The 22,335-nt window shown below is 42.6% G+C and overlaps 1 protein-coding gene across 1 annotated transcript in view; it reads left to right on the forward strand.

The window, feature by feature from the left end:
* The window catches only part of PACRG (parkin coregulated), a 456,930-nt gene that overhangs the window by 69,805 nt on the left and 364,790 nt on the right, over positions 1–22,335 (forward strand). Inside the window, exon 2 of the mRNA XM_054998188.1 lies at positions 4,755–4,889. Within this exon, the coding sequence (XP_054854163.1) occupies positions 4,755–4,889 (135 nt within the window). The remainder of the gene's footprint in view (positions 1–4,754; positions 4,890–22,335) is intronic.

A 22,335-nucleotide genomic window follows, 5' to 3' on the forward strand; every position in this document is an offset into this window, starting at 1 on the left:
AAAAGTGAGTTGTCACCAATATAGCTTGCCTTTTATATAGTAGGATAAGCCCCATTCTCTTTTCCGGAATGTATGTGTACATTTGTGTGTTAGGACATGGTGCTTAGCTTTCAGATTCTGTTAAATGCTTAAAATTAAAAGGATATACAAATAAAGTGGAAGAGCAATGCTGGATACATGAAGTGCAGTATCATGCTAAAAATTTCATATAAATGCATACACACATATAAACACACAAACAAGGAGGAGAGTTAATATTTATTTATACTGTTGGTCTAGCAGAGAAACTTGAAGGAAGTTTAACTGTAGGCCTTCAGCACATCCCTCACTAACATGCTCATATTGTACCTTGGTTTTGATTTTGCCACAGATTTTTACTATAGAGTTCTGCAATTCCTAGAGCTACTCATTTCACATCTGGGTTGTACCTCTGAAGTGACATGCCACCTACTAGGCTAGAGCCTTATTTTATTTACTTTTCTCCCCCCCCCACCCTCTGGTTACCAGGCTTGGCCTGACAACCCTAGCTACATCCCATAGAGTTCCTGATGGTACCCCAGCCCTCAGGAGCAGAATTTTTGAGGACACAGAGAACTGCACTCAGAAAGGGGCAACTACGAGCCAAAACACTCGAGAAGAAATACCTAGGTTCAGCACGTGTTCTCTTACCTCAAGGTTTGCCGGGATCTGTAGGCGTCCTGGAAGCTTAAAGTTTAGCATTTACAGAGCAGCAGGAAGGGAAATACAGGCACCTGTATTTCCCTTCCCCTTCCTGCTGCTCTGTAAATGCTAAACTTTAAGCTGCCAAGACACCTACACTTCCCAACAAACCTTGAGGTAAGAGAACAAGTTTAGCATTTACAGAGCAGCAGGAAGGGGAAGGGAAATACAGGCGCCTGTATTTCCCTTCCTGCTGCTCTGTAAACGCTAAACTTTAAGCTTCCAGGACGCCTACAGATCCCGGCAAACCTTGAGGTAAGAGAACTCGTGCTGAACCTGGGTATTTCTTCTCGTGTGTTTTGGCTCTACAAAGATGCCTTTTGCAAGTTCATTCCATTTGTGAAAAGGCTGAGTTCAAATGGATATTTAGAAATAGGTGTTACTTGAATCACGAACGAAAGATGAAAGCTGGTCTAGCTTAGTTGATTCAGGACTCTGAATCAACCTCCTCTTGTTTTGACACATTTCTACTTACGTTATTACCAAAATAATCTTTTCCAAAAAGGGCTGTCTGGCAGAAATTCACATATTTCTGCATAACAGATGTTCTGACAATATGCTTCCCTCCAAAGGGAGCAAATGTAGGTCATGAATGATCAAATACTTTTTAGGAGTATCTCTAGTGTACATTAACACTAATTGTCTACCTATAAAATGTGTGATAAGTGAGTTTCCCTCTTTGCTTGCCATAGTTTCTTTCCAGCGACATTATGAAGAAATGTCACTTGTGATTAGGAAACATTTACTTTAAACATCCAGTACAATGATCATGAGGACTGAAGTCATGTGGATAATGTCATAAGTATCTTTTAGTATCTTGCTTTCAAATCCATCATATATTCTTATTTTTTACTTTTGATAGTTGTCACATGATGAGTAGTTCCTTGAGATGTTGCTAGGATACCATAATTCCTTGGAAATTTTAGATGCAAATTGATTCCTGAGAATCTAGTTTTCCTCTTTCTCTGATAAATGAAGAATGAAATATTGTTAAAAATATCCTGCTATTAGTTGCAAGAGAGTTCACAATTTCTCTTTTTAAATGGATAATGAATATTTTCTTAGAATACATATTTAGGGTCTCACTTGTTTAGCCTATGCAACATCAGCCTGTTAAGTGTAAGAGATTTTCTGTCTCTTCAGTTATTTACTTGTGTTTATATCCCACCTTTCTACCAGGGTAGTACAAAAACTAATATTTTAAAATAAATAATTAAAAACAAACCACATCACAAAATATTGAGCAGAAGCCTATATCTATACAAACCACCAACTATAAAAATAGCAGAAACAACAATTAAATTATCAACTGTGACCAACAAATCACCAATAAAACCATAAAATAATCACTACAAGAAAACTGAGAAACATTAAGATAACAAATTGAAAAACAAAACCCTGAATCCAGCTTCTTTAAAGGCTCTGTGTGTGAATTTGTTAAGAAAGGGAGCTATCACCTAGATGCTCTCATTCCTCCTGTTTCAGCCTTTTCAGCTGGTAGTTCCTCTGATGTCAGTATTTGGCAGTCATGCTTTGTGGGGAGATAACGTCATCAATACATCAGTCACTCATCCGGGGAGGAGAGCTCCAATTTCTTTTTGTTCTTTTACCATATGTATGGTTCTTAATTTCCAAGGAAACTTAGTTCATGAGTCTAGAAGTAGGAGAGTCTGGTGTTCACTAACAGAGGTATCTGACTTCCCAATTACCTTCAGTGCTGCATAATGGAGGCGTGACAATGTTGGGGGGTGGTTGACAACTGGGAGTTCCTTAATGTTAACTTTTCTAAACCCTGTGCCCTCTTGACTCTAACTGGTGGCTTATTGGAAGGGTTTTAGCCACTATATTACTCCTAATATCAGAGGGGTGGGGAACATTCTGTGGCCAAAGGTGTGTTCTGCAGTCTCATATATTTGCATGGGAGGGGGAATAGATTGAGAAGAAGTATGCCCCTGCATTGAGGCATGATTCTCCACCCCCCCCCCCTTCCTGGTGAGCTTCTTCTCTTTTACTCTTCTACTTTTAAAAGAGAAGAAGCTCACCAGGAGGGGGTGAGAATCATACAGCCCCAGTTCCATGACTGGAGATGTGGTTCCTAGTGTGTGTGTTATTGTCTGAAATTCTATGGCAGAGTGCCTGGAAGGTTTCTGAAGAGTCAAAGGTGTTTATTCATCTTTTCTCAATGTTAGTCTATAGCAGCAAAATCAACATAGTGACATCTTAAACATGAATAGGTTTATTAGATCATAAGCTTTTGCAGACTATAGCCTACTACATGAAGTCCTCTTCTGGGAGACTTAGAGCACCAGTTGAAAGAATGGAGATATTTTTGTAGGCAGAGCTACATACATGGACACCAGAAGGCGAGGGATGTAAATGGGGCCCCCAAAAGCCATGGAATGTAAGAAATAGAGTATCTCTGTGATATTTCTATGCAAAGCCCAAATGTGTATATAATACAACAGAGTGACCCCTTTACAAATGCCTATTTTACCCATGTTATGCTAATTCAACACCTACAGTAGGGAAGAAGTGCAAGTCCAAACTGAACAGAATCATTGCTGATAAATGCTAATTGAGCAGTTTCATTCTAAAGCCTCCCCTTGACATACCTTTGTTGAACAATGATGGCTTTGAGCTTAGAAACAGAGCATCTTGAGAGACTGAATTTTTCTTCCACTAGTTTCCAAACATTGTCATTATAATGGCAGATATTTTTCATTTACTCTTTTGTATACCTTGATCTGGATAGCATAGGCAAGCCTGATCTAATCAGCTTCTAGAAGCTAAGCAGGGTCAGTTTTGATTAGTAATTGGGTGGAAGACCTCCAACGAAGACCAGGGTTGCAGAGGCAGGCAATGGCAAACCATCTCTCTTAGTCTCTTGCCATGAAAAACCCACCAGGGATTGCCATTAGTCAGCTATGATTTGATGGCACTTCCCTCCACCACTTCCCTCTTGCATAGAAACTTTTATTTTGTCCTATACAGACAGCAGAAGTGTATGGTTGACAGATGATGGCATATGTCACTTTGGTAGGTGAACATGTACATGAGTCACTTATGGTATGACTGATGGCATTAGATCATAATATTTTTCCTCAATTTATGTGGGGACAGAGCTGGTAGCCGAACTGGCAGTAGAACAGCAGGATCTGAGTCCAGTGGCACCTTAGAGCCCAACAAGATTTTCACAGTATAAACTGAAACTTAAGGGAGCAGAAATGTAGCCCAAGGAAACTGAATGTCAGTTATTATGAAACAGTTCAGCTTATTAAAAACCATCACCTGATTAAAAGTTGGATCAGTATCCCACTAAGTTCAAGATGAACAACAGTGTTTGCCCATGACTAGAAAAGGACTTATACAGGATCCTTTCAAACTGGTATATCTCTTTAAACATAGGGAAACCGAGACCTATGTTCTTTATTAGAAACTCTCGGTTATGTGAAGGAGTATTATTCTGCTACATTTCTAATTTTATGAAGAGTAGGGTAAATGGTGCAGATCCTGTACTTCTTATAAAGAAGAAGTTCTTTTAAAAGGCAATATTTAAAAAATCTGTAACATTGCCATGCTACACAAATGTAATAAAATACATATATTTGGCTTTCTTGACCTTTTAAAAGTTATAATAAGTTTTGCTGTTTGATTTTACATATCTTGCTTCCTAAGAATGTTAAAGTTTTTAAGCAATTAAATGTACACATATTTTACATTTGATGATTAATACTTAACGTCTATTTTACAGCCATTATATTAATAGGAAGCTGTTTCCCCTTCTCCTCATTAAAATGTACAGCACTGCAAACAAAATCCTGGGTACTTATTTGAAATAACCTCTGCCTTCTATACCTGTTAATAACCCATCAAGAGAAAACCAAAAACCAATTAAGTCTACTATAGAGAATATTGATATCGGTGCTACGTGGGTGAGACTGTACCAATCCAGTTTCATAGATACCTGCATTAAATTATACATTTAATCCCAAATGTGTTTCTTGTTTACATAATTGCTGTATCTGTCTTTTTAGGTGAAAGGTCCCCCAGCTGCAGGAGCATTTAAAGAAAGACCAACAAAGCCCACAGCATTTCGCAAGTTTTATGAGCGAGGTGACTTCCCAATTGCCCTTGAGCACGATTCAAGAGGAAACAAAATAGCCTGGAAGGTAAGTCAGGGCGCAGCTGTGACAGCCAGCTGCGCTTATTGAAGTGACATCTCTCATTGCCAAAAAATGTTGGCTTATAAGTAAATAAAGTGGAGTAATTTCTTAGCAAATAGAAGATGGTGGGGGAGCAGTCAGAGAGTGGCCTCCTGAGTCAGCCATCTACCTTGGCTAACAATTAAATTATATGCTGCAAAAAGGAAGATGACAGAGTTGCTTTGCTTTAGAGAATTGTATCCTGCTCAATTCATCTCTATTTTTATGGGGACCTGGCAACCTAGCCTATTTCAGGCAGTCCATCAAATAATGGAAGTGGTTGGATACAGTGAGCAGCAGCCATTTATCTCCCCCCAAATTTCACCTTCCTGCAGGACAGTTCCAAATGGAAGCTTTAATTACCTAAATGGATAGGTCAAGATTGCCTGCTCCCTTGAAATGCAGAGCAGAATACAAACGAAGGTGGATTCTCATTCCACGGCTGCTCTCCCAGTCTGCAGCATATGTCAGACAGCGTAATCGCTGTCATACGTGCCCCTGTTAGAGGCTGACCTCCACTGCTGAAACCATTATGGTTCCGACATCTCTGACAAAAGGTTAATTGGCTTCAAAATAAATGTATTGCCTAATGGCTTCATTCTAATGCAGCTGTGTTTCTCTCTAAAAGGCTCAGTGATGTTATTTGTAAAACTTGCCAATCTTTTAAGTAACTAGAGCAGGCTTTTAAATTTAATTTGAAAAATGAATGCTGATCTTTAACCTGCTCTTTCTATTTAATTATTTTGGTTATCAAAGAATGTCTTTCCTGTTTTATGTTTATGTGTGTTATTTATTGAACTGGCTACAATAGTTTTCTGGAACCAGAAGAAAGGATATGCAAAAAATTAAGCATCAACGTATGAGGAAGAAAACAAATCCCATTCTTTGGACAGCTGAGTGGGTCTTGTCACAAATCTTAATTTAAACTTGTATGTTTTTGTTAATTAAAATAAGAAATCAGGGATAGCAATGGCACGCAGAGAATAATAACTTCCACTTTCTATTAAATGACTGAAGAACTTATAATTGTACAAAACATCTCAAACAATTAAATTTATCCCACAGGTTTACAATTCAAATTGATAACTTAGTTTTTGTTCAGACTTGATGACCGGTCCAGACAGCAGAAAACTGTCCTTCTGCATGACAACAGTAACAGAAAAGAAATGCAACATTTTACAGTATTGAAATTCCATCAGTACTGGAAACTCATTGAACAGATCATTTTAAGAATAAATGCTGAATGTTTTCTTTTATGATTGCATTTCACTTGTAGAGATTTTATACAAAACCTGGTGTTAACACTTTTTTATTTGTCATTATAACATTTTTTTTTTATGTTAAGATGAGTGCACAACAAAAATGCTTACTGGAGTTAGTAAGCAAAAGAGAGGTAATTTAGAGAGCCAAGAACTAGTACAAAAATGTACAAGCTAATTGAAATGGATAAGACAAATCCACTGATGGATTTTACATTTTCAAAGAGAGAGTTGCAATTGTAATGTGTGTCCCAGTAGAACTGGTGCCACCTGAGATCTTTCTAAACCAAGCATGTTTTAACCTAGTTAAATCAGCATAATGCTTCTGTACTCCATCTGAAAACTTACTATCTGTAAGCAGAGAGACCTTTCCATCATGCCCAGTAAAGTATCTCTCTCCCTGCCTGCATTTTTTGTTTGTTTTGCTTAAAATCCAGCTTGATGATGAGTTTCAGAAAACTAAAAAGATTCTTCGCTCCTTTGTGACATTTTAATTGGTCCTAATTAAATACCTTATCTTATGGTTGCCCACACTCACCCCAAACCCCTCGCATGGATCAACTTGTTTGTCTTCGCTTTGTGTCAAATAAAATTTAAGATTTTTTAAAAAGAGTGATGGGGAACCTCCATTAAGCCAATATTGGCTGCTAGTGAGTTCTAGAAATAAGGAATAATGGGTTGGGGGGACCAACGAGATATGCTGAAGAAGAAATATGGCTTTAAGAAAAACCTTAATAGTCCTTGCTTCTTTGATTTGCATGGATAGACTGTCTTTAATTTGCCATATTAAAAAGTACCCAAAGATACCAATTGTAAGGCAATTCCATAGAAAATTCATGGTAAACCCTTATGTAGAGAGAAAAATCTGTTGATTGTACAATCCTTACCATCTCCAGGTGGCTTTCTTGGAAATTTATTTATAGAAATGTCTTTTGAGTAGGAATCTTGCAAATGTGAAATGGCTCTAATGCAACCTTTGAGTAAACATTAAAATAACAGCTTGATCAGGGTGTTTTTTAGCTAAGGTTTGTTAGCTTTAATATGAATATAAATATAACATATGTTCTTTTAATATTTTTCATATTCTTTAATATTTCAAGTATTCCTATATTTCATATAAAATTCATATATTTTAAGGATGCATATAGACATATGTAAAAAAGATCCTTGCCCAGCTTGAGCCCGTCTTCCTCCCATCTTTGAAATGTAATTGACAAAAAAAAATTGACTGTCATACTGGAAGCTGATTTTAACTTAATTTTTTAATGAAGCATGGTATATGTTTATTCCCTCAGATTTGCATTTGCATCCCTATGTTTCTTTTTACAAGAAAAATTGGGGGGGGGGAAATGGGTTTTGAAGTAATCAGAAATGTCAAGTTTTCCTCGATTGAGAAGATTTATTTATTTACTTTATTTATAGTCTGCCTTTCTCATTGAGACACAGTGTATTACACAGTAAATTATATTATCTGTGCTGGATCTTCAAACATTTACAATAAAAATATTTCAGGTCAAAAGGCAGGTTCAAGACATTTAAGTCAGCAGAATGGTCATTCACTAATTCAGGTAGTATCATGAAATATGAAATAAATTTGCATTTAAAACATTATAAAAATATAGCATCAAGCTGCAAAATGATTTCTATTAACACGAGCACAGTAAAATTATTAAAAATTAAAAAATTAGAATTCCTTAACCATTGCTTTTTTAAAAAATGGTGCCATTACTTGTGATGGGGCTGAAAGATGCTGGTACTGCAGAAAGAGTACCTGTACTATGGAAAGAAAAAATCATGGTGAAAATACAGAACAAACATAGCCTTTGGGCTATTGTCCTGTTAAGATCCATTAAGGCAGACTCCTTCTCTTATTCTGCAGCAGCCAGCAATCTAACCTGGTGTACTTAACACAGTGAAGCCTAACCAGAGAAGAATAAAGTGATACCATCACTTTGTCTGTTCTAGACACTATACTTCTGCTGCAGTGCGGTGAGGAAGCCAGCCCAAGGAACAGGAGGGAGTGGACTTGGCCAGGGGGCTGATGCCCCTTGAAGGCCGGACCCACAGCCCTCTTACTCTCTGCTCCTCATTGAATGGCATGTCCCTCAGGAGGGCTGGCCTGGCCAGGCCAGTTCCCCACTGCCAGCCCCCAGCTGCATGCCCCTGCCTCTGAGAGACTCTGAGGCGGGGTCTACACAGCCTGGCACGATGACATAACTTTTGGAAGTGATGTCATCGTGTCAGGGCTGGGACCTCATGCAAAGCATGAGCATGAGGATCTTGCCTAAGCTGAGGACTGGAGAGGGGCTGTCTCTAGGGTCTGGCTTATAGGAGGAGACCACCTGGCAACTTTATTTAGAACATTTCCAAGCCACCTCTCCAGGAGTCTACTTGAGCTCCTTGGAGTTCCAGTGGTCCACTAAACAGCAGTTTGGGAGTGATCTACAGAAAACGAAGCACGTGAGCTGGCCAAAGGACATAAAAATAATTTGGCTAGAGTTTTCATTCTCTTGTGAGTTTCTTTTGTAGCCTACAAAACACAGGAGATAAAAGGCTCAATGTTGATGGAAGCGATGGCTACCAGACTTACCTGGGGGCCGGGTTGCTGCCACGGGCGGAGAGGAGGATGGGGCATGGCAGCCGCCATGTTGGTAGCTCGCCTGGCATCCTCCTGTCGAGCTCAGAGGCCAATCAGATTAAAATTCTAGGCCAGCCTATCAGGAGCGGCCGGGAGGGAGCAGGCAGGGGGTGGGGCTGGCCTCAGGCCTCAGGGAGGCAGTTCTCCCTCTAGTCCGGCAGCTGGGTATTTATCAGCTGCCAGCCCTGCTTCTCCCCAATTCACTCTTGGCTGCGAAATCCACCCACCTCTCCCTGTGGTTATATTTGTTCTCTTCATCACAACTTTGTCTGGCAGTTTGTCATTGGATTAGATCCCTTTTGGGGGGAGGCAGGGCCAGCATGCCCAGACTCCCCATTAAGGGGATTCCCACATGGAATCTTGGGAGTGAGTTATGTTTGGTGTAGTGGTTAAGAGCACGGGACTCTAATCTGGAGAGCCGGGTTTGATTCCCCACTCTTCCACTTGAAGCCAGCTGGGTGACCTTGGGCTAGTCACAGCTCTCTGGAGCTCTCTCAGCCCCATCCACCTCACAGGGTGTTTTGTTGTGGGTATAATAATAGCATACTTTGTAAACTGCTCTGAGTGGGCGTTAAGTTGTCCTGAAGGGCGGTATATAAATCGAATGTTGTTGTTTGTTATGGAGGTGCATGTCCAGCTTGGGGGCTGCTGGGGCATACTCACTCCCAGGTGGCGGGGGAATCATGCAGTGGTGTACACCCATATGATCGCCATCTTAATGTCGCTTCTGGGATCCTCCCCCCCAGTGGCGGTCTGGGAGGGTGAGGGATATCGGCTGGCAGGCGGGTCAGCCAATGCTTTGGGATCCGATCTACATGCATCGCCAATGCTCCTTCATGCTGTATTTCAATAAAGTTGTGGCTAGTTTTCACTCCAGTTAATGTGTGGGTTTGACTTTGTTGCCGTGCCTCCTCCTGTCTTCGCCATTAGCCATAGGCTGCAAGTGCTTATTGTTGAAACATTCGTCAGACCACATAGGCCTCTTTTTATTTAGGGTGGTGGGATTTTTAATCTGGCTGTAACTGAAAGCAAATACTCCTCCCTTATTAACTTGCTGTTCTGTGGTAAAGTCATAGGATGTGTACTTCAAAAATTTTAATAATAATTTTGGATCCATATTTTGATTAAGGCTCTGTTTTTGTTATACTGGTTCAAAAGTGCTGTTGCTGGTTCAGAGTTTTTAAAGGGTTTGGAGGGTAGTCTGTGTCATTATGTTTATCATTGTCCCCCACACAAAAGTAGCAGGTATGGGAAGGGAGGAAAAATTGAGGAAGCTAGCCATGGATATACCATGCCAGCATTGTCTTCTCTGAAGGCTTCTCCTTTTCTGCTGGCATCAGAGACAGCAGAATCCACCTGACAGCCAGAAATCGGCAGGCAGGCTGGTGGACTTCTGGACTTCTGCAAACTTTGGCTGTTGGAGTGGCTGTTACCTCCCCTGCCTGGGGGATTATTTTTTTAATCAACAATTAAATAGCTTTTGTTGATACAACAGTATAGCAATATGTGTACCAGGTTCTCTGAATTCAAAATCTTCATTTAAAATATAAAGCAAGTCCTTAATTCTTTATATATCTGCAATGGAAAGAGCTAGAGACTTATTTACTTACTTACTTACTTCATTTATACCCCACTTGTCTCTCCAATGAGGACACAAAGTGCCTTGCATTGTTCTCCTCTCCTCCATTTATCCTCACAACAACCCTGTGAGGTAGATTAGCCTGAGTGTATGTGACTGCACCAAAGTCATCCAGCAATCCTCCATGGCAGAGTGAGAATTTGAACCTGGGTCTCCCAAATTCCAGTCTAGGGCTTTAAACTCCAAAACACACTGGCTCTCTTTTTTCAATTTTTTATTTTTTAAAAAATGAAAACTGAGAATATTGATATAACACTATTTAATTGCTGTTTTTTTTAAAAATTCCCCTGTGGCAGGGGAGGAAATAGCCTTGCAACAGTCAAGCCTTATAAGATTCCATCAGCCTGCCTGCTATTTTCCAGCTGATGTGTTGGGCTCCGCTGCCTCCAGTGCCAGCAATGGGAAGAATCCTTTAGCGGGGATAATCCTGGCCAGGCCAATTTCCTCTCCACTTCTGTACCTCTCCCAAACCTGAAACCCTCCCAAAAATGGTGGAGATAAATTTTTGTTACTCCTAGAATTTCTGAAGTGTTTTGCATCATTTCACAGCCCCCAAGCTGACCTCAAACAGCTAACTCTGAGAATAATTTCAGCATGGGTGTATCCAAATGTATACCCCTACTGATTCATTGTGCCTTTTCATGGAGTTAAGGGGGAGGAAGAATCCTTGTTTGATTCCAGCCTTACATTGCTGTGCAAGCACCTACCCACAATTGGCCAAAATGATTTAAAAGCAGCATTTTTCTGTGCTGAAGGGAATCCTCTTTCATTCAGATGAAAGTAATAAGATTCTATTTTTTAAAAAAAGTGTAAGTGCTTTTGTTGTACTGATTGATAAGAATCATTTATTGATGCTTAGGTACCTAAACCCTGCTGTTCAGGATATTTATGAATAGCATTGCCCAAATAAAATAATTTCAAAACTACTCAAATTAATATTAATTGGAGCAAAAATGACACAAACTCTTGCATTACCATAAAGATGAACGTATTTGTCAGTTTTTAAACTGCCTCAAATATCTTGCATTTTTGCTGCAGCAGCCTAACATCACTTCCCCAGCAGAATATTAATTAGCCTATTTTTAAATAAATTATGTCATTTCCCAGATACATTTCCTCATAAAATCAGAATTGCAGCATTAATCAGTAAAAAGCTACCTTCATTGTCTGAAAAGCAGTTTTCTCAAAACCTGCCTCTTCCCCAAAGCCTTTGGATTAAACCATAGTCTTCATTTTGAACAGAGATGAAATCTAAGTCTAGGTAGCGACATTTTTTCATATTTCAACTTGTTATCCTTGCCTTTCCCTCACTGCCTTCCCATGGTTATTTCTCTGCCTTCCCCTTCATGTCTAAATGAGATTCTAGGGACAGGATAATATATTGATGATGTTACTTAGTGAAGTGTCAGATGCACTGATGGCATTATATAAATAAGAAAGCACCAGATTCACAAGGTGTGCCATACATAGCAAGGTTTTTCCATCCCTCCTCCCCTCTGTAGGAAAGATTGGCCCCCCTCACCCTCACCCTCACCCTCCAAGTGAATAAGCTTTCCTCCTATGGCCAGGGTTCTTTCCATCTTATTTGCTGTTGCTGTTATTGCTAGTGTTGTTGTCATTGATAATTGTCAGTCTCTGACTCCATTAATTTGTGAACAAATGAGATGGACATTCAGTATCATACCATCAAATATGATGACTGTTTCAGAATGAATTTCGAACTGTAATGGGAACTCATAACATAATTTAATTTTGACGATCAAGGCTTGTATATGTTGATCAATGTTATTACATATTGAACATTTTTGTATAATGGTAGGGTTTTGTGGAGGGGGGGGCATGGAGGATGTTCTATGCCAAAGTGACATAATTCCGAGAGCCTCACATACCAATGTCATTATGAATTTTTTGGCATGCACCAGAAATATTTTAGTATTTTTCAATAGCCACTGCTGCAGAAGGAAATGAGTTGAACAACTGAGGAAAAATAGCACAGAAAGAAAGAAATAGCCATCTTGATCAGAGAAAAATACTTCCCAGTCCAAAATGTATTGGTCAGCTCTGATGTATGAACCAATGCCTTCCTTCTGTGCTCACATGTTGCAATAGAAGGTAACAAATGAGCAAAAAGCCTTTAACTAGTTTAAAATAAATATATGATAAGGAGCAATTTGTGTCATATAGAGTTCCAGCCAATGGTCTGGCAACAAGAGATACTGCAGCATTATTGAATATAAGCCACTGTAGATCTGAATTTGAATAGGAGACCACCGGAGCTCTGCATAAGAAAGGGTATACATTTTTTTAAAACACAGGAAATAGTCTAGCTGAAATACTCTGTTAAGTCTTCCATTTCTGACACTATTTGCCTCTAGAATCAGAACAGAGCAATGATGTGTCACAGATATGGTGAGGAAAATGGAATACTTGCTGGTCTTGACTAAAAAGATCATGGAAGATGCTTCTGTCATCTAGGAAAAGAGCTGGTCTGGTCTCTCAGCTGAACATGTCCTTATGGTAGGGTTGCCAGGTCCCTATACCCTCCTGCAGGAGGGGAAGGGACCTGACTTACCTCATGCCAGTTGCATGCTCTCTATTTGCATGCATGCTCCAGCACCTACATGATGATGTCACTTCCTGAAGTGACATCATTGTGCCAGCCATTGTAGCACTCCCACACTCTGCACAGAGCAATGCAACCCATTTGGTCCCAAAATCGGCTCAAAATGAAGCGCAGGAGCTGTTGTGGGCTCTGATTCCTCAGAGGATGAAGACCTCGTGGAGAATGACGGGGAGAGAGTATTCCAAGCTCCTCCAGAGTCAGCCACATGGAGGACCAGCAGGGAGTGGAACAGCAGGAACCCTTGCCAGAGAAGGCTGAGGAATCCAGGGCAGAATCAGAGACAGAAGCTGTTCCCTTACCTGCACCAGCAGTTGAGACCAGGGCAACATCCCCACCAAGCTCTCCTGAACCTGAGAGGCAGCGTAGGGTGCAGCAGCGTCTTGTTGTTCAGGGAAGGAGACGGAGTGCAAGGCTTCAGGCACTCAAACAGCGGCGTAGTGACCTTGAGTCCTAGCAGGATGTAACACTGCCTTGGAGGTGATTGCTCTTAAGCCAGGACACCCTTTCCCTCATTGCAGAAGCACCTGTGCAAAGACTCACCTGGTTCTACTGCGACCCAGTGCTGCTCTCTCTGCTCTTTTGGCTCTGACCTTTTGGATTTGGCTCCCTGGACTACGCTCCCTGCTTGTTCCCCAGTCGGCTTAGTTGAACTCCGGACTTCAGTGAAGCCTGTGTCGGATTCCCCGCCTGCATTCCAGCACAGGAGCACTCCCGCAGTTGGTGTGATGTTGTCATTTTTGGAAGTGACATCGTTAGGCCCACCCACCCCCAGCAGCGTGCATGCTGCATATGTTCCTAGGGTGCCTGCCAGTGGCAGGTGACCTCTGGGGGGGGGGGGCTTGCCACCTCCCACCAATCTGTCAGCGATTGTCAGTCTCTGACTCCATTAATTTGTGAACAAATGAGATGGACATTCAGTATCATACCATCAGACTCCAGTGGCCTCCTATTCAAGTATGATGGCGGGAAGGAGGGAAACCTCTGGGAGTTTGCCCTACACACCTGAGAACCCTGCTGTAGCACAGTGGTTAAGTGTTTTGGCTGTGAACCAGCACTCTACTGGTTCAAATCCCACTACTGCCATGAACTCAGTAGGTGGCCTTGGGTAAACCACTCCTCACATTATTTCCACTTTCTCCTGGCCACCCCATATCCTCACTTTTCCCTTCTTCCTTCTCTCATTTTCACCCACCCACCAACGCACCTATTATGTGCCACCCATCATCTGCAATATTATTCATTTACTTCATTTCTATTCCACCTTTCTCCACAATGAGGACTAAATCAGCTCACATTATTGTCCTCTCCTCCATTGTAATCTTACAACAACCTTGTGAGTAAGTTTGCCAATCTCCTTGTGGGGCCTGGAGACCTTCTGGAATTACAACTTATCTCCTGATTGGAATTAGAATTGATCTCCAGTTACCCTGGAGAAAAGGGCTACTTTGGAGGGTGGGTTTTTTAGCTTATTTCTGCTGAGGAGTCTTTCCAAACCCCACCCTCCCTAGGGCCCATCCCTAACATCTCCAGGAATTTTGTAACCCAGAGTTTTCGGTTCTATCTGTTAAGTAGGTTAGGCTGAGAGTGTATAACTGGCCCAAAGGTCACCCAGTGAGCTTCAACAGCAGAGTAAAGATTAGAACCTGGATCTCCCAGATCCTAATCTGAAACCATTACACTAAACTGCCTTTTTGTGGGATGGCTGCTGTTGAATAGCAACAGGCAGCCAGGCCAGGGCAAGTCATGCAAGTCTCTTAGTAGCAATTTGGTTGATGGTAGCTGCCAGCCTGGGCCTTGCTGAGTCTTCCTTTACAGGCCAAAATACCCCTTCCCCCTCCCCCTGCCTTTTACTGACAGAAACCAAGGCTGGCAATACTCTTGTGGTTGACTAGCAAATTCCATAACAGCCACTAACAAGGCATTTACTTCTTAAAGCTACAGGCACTACTATCATTTTTAAGAGGGGTTAGCCCCAAAAGTTTTTGGAGTTTTTTAGGTTTCAGATTTTTCTGCAAACTTGGAGCTTTTTTCAGCTTTGTAGAATGATTTGTCTTTATGCTCATGGCTCCAGTCTCTGGATTTAAGCATCCACACATTTTGGCCATGCTGAGAATCCTACTATATATAAAAGGAAAGCCATATTGGTGATGACTTACTTTTTATCCTTGCACAGGCATACTGGCCTTGAGGCTGCTGCGAAGCACCTGCTCACTGGCAGGAGGGGGCGCACCAAATCAGCCTAAGTACTCCTCTCCACACCTCCCCTCAGCACTCTCTTGCTCTGGCCCTCAGGCCACTGTAAAGTGCCCGCTTGCCACTGAGAGGAGTGCTCAGGCTGTTGATTCACCAGCTCCCCTCATGGCAGCAAATGGGTGCTTCGCGGCAGACCCCAGGCCAAAGTGAGAGGGTGCTGAGGGGAAGAAGAGCAGAATACAAATTAATCTTCATGCAGATGCATTGCCAGGAGGGGATCCACTGAATCAACGGCCTAAGCACTCCTCTCCGCGCCTCACCTGAGGATCGCTGAGGAGAAGGTGGAAGCCCTGGTGGTGCTGGACACCTGTCCGTGCTTGCCTGGGAGGGGTCCCCACTGGATTGTATGGAGCTTATTCTCCACTCCCTAAAGAAGCCTGACTGTAATCCTGAAGGCAGTTATATTTTGTTATGATAAAAGTAGCAAGAATAAATTAATACAGCTTTTATATATTATAAGAATATATTCCAGTACAGATAACTTTCAGTGAAGGGCAGAGGAGCACACAGATTGCTGATGAGATGCTACACCAGAATTTCTCTATGATATACTAGGGTCACATCCTGGCGGCCCTGCACTGAAGTTGGGTGTGGTGTGCTAACAGCACAGCACAACGGTGCTAAAGTTTGCTGCTCCAGAGGCATGGCAGAAGTTAATCGACTCCTTATGCTACCTTAGCTTGGAAATCCCCCCCACCCTGAACCAGCAGAAAGTTACTCCAGCAAAAACCACTGCATAGCCCATAGGCACCCATACAACAGAAAAGGCAAAATGCCCCTCAATAGTCGCATCCTTAACCACAATTTCCAGAGTAGCACAGTATACTGATTACAGCTGCAGCTAATCACCTCTCTCTCCAGCGACAAACACCCTTCCCCACACCTAACCATAGCCCACCCCCAGCACTACATAAATACCAGCCAGGATGCCCCATAATTCAATAGGTAAGACATAGAGCACAGGACTGTGTCTCAAAGGTCTTTAACATCTGCACTTAGGGCATATGGTATTGTACTTGGTTGGTGGGAGAGGTACAGAAAGGGTGCTTAGCACTACCAAGGGAGCACTTAGCACTAATACCCAAAGAGGAGAGCAAAGTTCATGCCATGTGGCTAACATGTCTCATTTCAGAACTCTCTGGAGACACAGTCTGAAGGGGTGACCAAAAAATGACAGGTAAGCAGGGGTGGGAATGTAGTTGCCCCCCCCCCAGGAGTCTGCACTTGCTTCCCCCATCTCCCTTGCATGAACCTAGGCACCACCTTCACAGTGTTGGCTCCCACACCCAAGGCTAGCAGTGTGTGTGCATGGCCGTAACCTGAGCCAGCCCTACACAGCAGTATGCCCCATGGGGCATACTCCCAGGAACATATACCCAGAAGTGCTGTCCATGATGCAAAGAGAGGTGGGCAAGGACTCTGACAGTGTTTAGTGGGCTGTTAACACACTCCCTTGCCAGGGTGCTCCTGCCTCCATGTGGGGAACAGGTGACAACTGACAGCTGCCCTACTGTGCTCTGTGGATCAGCTGGCCAGGCAACTATGGGACCCAATGCCTTGCAGGATCAGGGCCTTATGCAGCAACAGCAGATGGAGCAGCTGCAGTTGCAAAGTACTTCCTCATCAGATCAGTAAGTGTCACTTGGATGGCTACAGCATGTGCCTCAGGGCAGGCTCTCTGGCAAATGGAGCCCCCATGGTGGTGGAACCACAGACCCTGTTGGGGCCCCACAGGCATGGCAGTCACTGCCATAGCATCTGTGCTGTTTGCCATTGCTACATGTTTCTTTTTATCATCTTTGCAGGTAGTGATTCAACACAGAGATGTGGGTGCATGATTAGAACAGTTCCTGGCACTCTGTTCAGTCAGTGGTTCTAGCCCAGTCCCTGGAGCATCCTACCTTGGACAGTCTTCAATCTGGCAAGTCCTCCCCATTCACATGCATGCTGTGCTAGGGACAGCTCAGCCTATCTCCTCATGGCCTCTGGGAGCAGCTTGCAAAACACAGAAGCCATTCCAGACAGAGGGAGTTAGCAATCCTGTTCATCAGATCTCACCATGATTTGCAGTTCAGTAAAGACTGGAGTGTTCTACAATTCTGCCCCTGTATGTTTTTTTTTGAGTGGATGAAACTAACTCCTCACCCCTCCCTGCTCCACTTCCTCCCCCCCCCCATCTGTGATTTCACCTTAGGGCTGCCCCTCACACATCTGAGAGGGTGGGCTCTAGCTTAGGGATGCCCATGCTGGAATCATTGTTGCTGGTCTTCCTGGAGCCATTGGACTTCCATTTTGTTGAGCTGCAAAACATAGCAGAAGACCAGTGGCACCTTGAAGGCTGATCTCATATGTTGGTCCCCAACCCTTTCCCACACACACATTCTGCTGGCTGTAGTGTGTAGTTTGCATGGGGAACAGGCTGGTGAGCGGTCCAAGGGGCTGTGTGGCTGCTCTAGCATGTGGTGGTGGTTCCTGGGTCCCACAGACCATCCTCACAGCACTTCTGGCATCTGATAAGCCATGCACCTTGTCAGTGCAGGTGCACAAGGGGCCCAGGGTGGACAGGCACAAAGGAGCTGCTGCCACAGGTGCAGCATGGAAGGATTGTGGATGGGCATCCCTGGCAAGATGATGGATCTGCAGTGCAGCCCATCAACTGGGCTGTCCTGTTCCCCTTTTGCAGTCTGCAGGGGCAACACATCATTTCCAAGGTTTTTGCCTGCCTCTTGCCTTTCCCCATGTTGGAATCAAACTGAGAGGCCTGGCAATAGTACCCCAGTGCCTTTACAATGAACCATGCCTGTTTTTGCGGTGTTCTCAGCCTGGCCCTGTGTGGCTGTTGGTGACATCAGGGCTGCAGTGGAGTGCCTACTGCTTGATGGCAGGCCCCCTTTCCTACTGCCTTCATGGTCCAGTGCTTACTCTTGGGTGTGGGACTGTGGGTTTGAGCTTGACCTCTGTTTTTTTTTTTCCTTTTACTTTTTCAGGGAGAGGGTGTGTGTGGCTTCAAGTAGGGATGGTTGGGTATGGGTATTACTTTTACTGCCAGTCAGACCCTTGCTGTGTTGGCCACACAAGTGCCCTTCTCTTGTTACTTGTGTATGTGTGTGGGGTGTGTGTGTGTGCTTAGATTAAACGTTTCTCTGGAGGTTGCACTATTACTGGGACTTTCTTCTCTGTCTGCTGACTATCTGTGGGGGAGGAGAATGGCATTGAGGGATTTTGAAATTTTATAAATATGGGAATCTGAACGGACAGAGGCTTCTTTGAAGATGCTCCTTGCCTAGGGCTGCCAGACCCCCAGTGGGGGCAGGGAATCCCCCGCCCCCACCCTCTCACCCCCGCCCCCACTTACCTGGCCAGCGGGGGGGTGCGCACCTTCCATGCGCACCCCCTGCAGTGTTGTGCGCCCCTGTGCACAGCAGCCCCAGGACCAGGCCTGTTTTGGCCTGGATTGGGGCCCTTGTGGAGCGCAGGAGCGATCCTGTGCTCTGCAGGGGCCCACAACGGGCCCAATCCGTGCCAAAATGGGCCCAATCCGTGCCTGTTTTGGCACGGATCAGGTCTGTTTTGGCACGGATTGGGCCCGTTGTGGGCCCCTGTGGAGCGCAGGAACGCTCCCACGCTCCACAGGGGTCCAAAATGGGCCCAATCAGCGTCAAAACGGACCTGGTCTGTGCCCAAACGAGCGCGGTTTGGGCCCGTTTTGGTGCGGATTGGGCCCATTGTGGGCCCCTGTGGGGCGTGGGAGCATTCCTGTGCTCTGCAGGGGCCCACAACAGGCCCAATCAGCACCCAAACGGGGGCTGCATGATGACGTCACTCCCAGAAGTGACGTCATCATGCTTGCAGGAGCGTGCACATGCTTTGTGCGCGCGCGCGCGCGCGCGCACGCTCCTCCAAGGTAAGAGCCAGGCCCCAGTCTCCCGCTGGGAGATCGAGGGGGCTTGACAACCCTATCCTTGCCTGTAGCTTGCTTACTTTTGGTAAGTCATTTTAATGGGCTCAAATAATTGATATCCTTTAATTATAAAAAAATAGATAATATCATTTTCTTTTAACTGAGTCTATTGCTACCATTTTATCTTCTTATTAAAACTTAAGTCTAAATAATTATTTTTAATAAAAAGACAAGATGGAGGCAAGAATTTTCAGTAATATGTTTTACTTGTGTGCAAAATAGTGTGTTATTTCCTGGAAGACTAGAACCCTGACAAGTTTTTTTAAAAAATAGAAATTAAGCATTGCCCATGCTCGGTAGCATGATTTTTTAATTCCTTCAGTCAAAATGAAAACAGGGTCCAGACCCATGATCTGCAAGGATAGAGGTACAAGACTTGTAATGCCACATAGAAATGTTAAAGTAAATACAGCTCCTTGATCTGGAAGCAGAATCCAGAATTCATTGAATTATTAGGAGATTCATCAGAGCAAATGTCTGGCATAAACAAATACATGAAAGCAGATTATCTAAAAAGAGCCTATGGAGCAATCTTGGTCTGTTAGAACAAAATTCACAAAGGCAGTAAAGTAGTATTATTATTAGGATTGCACTGTGAAAACAGATTGGTCTTAGTAAAGAGATTTCTTGACTGTTTCTCTGAATTATATATGCATAGCAAAATTACTTTATCCTATAGCACCAGCTAATTCCCTGAATCTAACACTACAATTTGCAATGCAAAAATCACCTGAAAGGCATAACAGAGGTTCAGTACAAATGATGAATTATCAACTCAGCCTTTAGGTAAGATAACTGATTACACTGAGGGCTACTTCCCTAGCAAGCTGGCTGTGAAGGGGAAGGAGAGGGAGCTGTGTCTGTTGCCTGATGAAAGGGAAACTGCCTGCTGAGCCTGCAAAGCCTACCACTGCCAAAAAACTGATGCCTCTATCCCCGGGTGCTCTACAGAGCATCAAAGCAACAGCAGCTCCTCCTGGTGTTCTGTGCTCATGCACATTAGTATAGACACAGGACCCGCATTTTCTGTGTTTTCATGTCCTTCCTTTCTCAGATGGCACTGCCTACAGATGAAACAATAGATAAAGTTTTTCTCTATCAGGTAGATAGACTGGGAATTTATCAAGGTCAGTGTGATACCCCTCCCACGACGCTGCTTGCGTCGCAGTATCAGTGTTGAGACATAGCTCTGTTGGTCTATAGGATCTGATTGGAGGAATTCACAATTTATGGATTGGATCCAACAGCTCTGTTCTGCTAAATGAGAGGAGGCTTCCTCTGGCAAAAAAAAAAAAAAGCCTTGCTGCATAGGAGGAAAATTCCTCACATAACAAAAAGTAATTGCTGGATCCAGTCTCTTGTGCTTTAAAGTTATATTTACAGCCTTGTTACAATGAGTGAATTCCAGAGAAAACTGATCTTTTAATTTTACTGCTGTTTTATATTTTTCTAAACATATTAAATACAGATTTTCAAACAAAATTAAAAGTTTTAGAAATGTGCACAAGTTAATTGCACACTTAAAATCCTTGTTTAGAGGGTTACCTACAGCTGCTGTACAAATACCACTAGTTCTTAATGGATAAGGGGCTTTCATTTTTTTCGCTTAGCTTACTATTACTTCTGATGCTTCTTTCCTTTTCTTGACAGTGCTGTTATTTGTAGAGTGCTTCATCCAAATGAACAATATTACTGACATCTAAACTTTAAAAAAAAAAACCCAACAACTGTAGAAGTCAAACCAATTATTTAGCTATCTATGCTTGGCAGTTTTTATTTAAATTATGTACTGTTCTGTACATCATTGTTCTTTTTGCTGTTTGAAGCTCGTAGAACACTTTTTTTAATGGTTTCAGTTGATCATCATAACATGCTGTTCTTTTCTTTCCGTTGCTTTCATATGTATAATTCAAAACATTTAATGAAATGTTTTTCCTACATTCTTAAGTAAAGTGCCATATTTATTAAAACAGTGACATGTACGTTGACTTAACAGCTGAATAATTTGTTTCTCCTAAAGAATAAAGGATGTCGTCTTGGAAATGTCCTAGATTATTTTTTCTTTTAATAACAGATCCAGTTTGAATTTGAATCCTGTCTCTTAGGACAAGTCTAAAAGTAGACTTTGAGAAGAAAATGGATAGTTTACCTTTTATAGACAAAGTTTGATATTTCAGTTATTAATTCTTCTTAATTCATTAATACTCTTTATTCTAGGATTCTAGAGAACATGCTGTGTTTTAGCTACTAATTTGATGGTTTTCCTTCTTGCATACATAATTAAAGTAATCCTTTTATTTGACACAAATTGTCATTTCTTGAAACTGTACAGACTGAAAACCCAATCATGTATCAGAAATAACTTTAATCGGAATTAGTTAAATGACCTCTGAAAACTAGATGGAAGATTTTTTTCTGCTGAATGGGCTGGTGCTCCCTTCCTGTATAATTTATGTGAGAAATTAGTGCGAATGGTTCACTTTTATGGAGCTGTGCTGCTTGTAGCAAGCCTGCAGAAACAGTTTTCCCCCAAGCCTCCATCTGTTCTTCAAACCAGGGCATATGCCATCTCATCGAGCTTGAAAGTCAACTGATTTATAACTCCTGAAAAGTGCATAGATTGAAAAGAAAGGTCGGCTGCTGCTCTGTGACAGTGATTTGTTAGGCACTTGGATAAAGACAATTCACATTACTATGGACCCAAGGGGAAACACAGAGTGTTATAAGCTTCAGAACATGGTAGATTGACAGCCGGGAGGAAAACAAATGCCCCCCTCCTCTTTCAGTTAAAACAGCTACTACTTCTTCCCAAAAGGGAGTATGCCTGGCAGGTAAGTGGTAACATTGGGGAAACATCTTGTTATCACAGTGTGCTTGAAACCTGATAGCCTTTTCACCTCCAGCTATAAAAGTTGCCATCAACAAGTGTTTGAGCTTGTTGCGCTCTAATTTTTAAATTGTACATTGAAGCATCGGTCTTTAAAGAGCTGGTTGTTGCTTGTCAGGAAGTAAATTTTCATTCAGTGCCACCTATAGAGCT

Source organism: Eublepharis macularius, chromosome 1 (genome assembly GCF_028583425.1).
Source record: "Eublepharis macularius isolate TG4126 chromosome 1, MPM_Emac_v1.0, whole genome shotgun sequence".
Classification (NCBI taxonomy): Eukaryota; Metazoa; Chordata; class Lepidosauria; order Squamata; family Eublepharidae; genus Eublepharis; species Eublepharis macularius.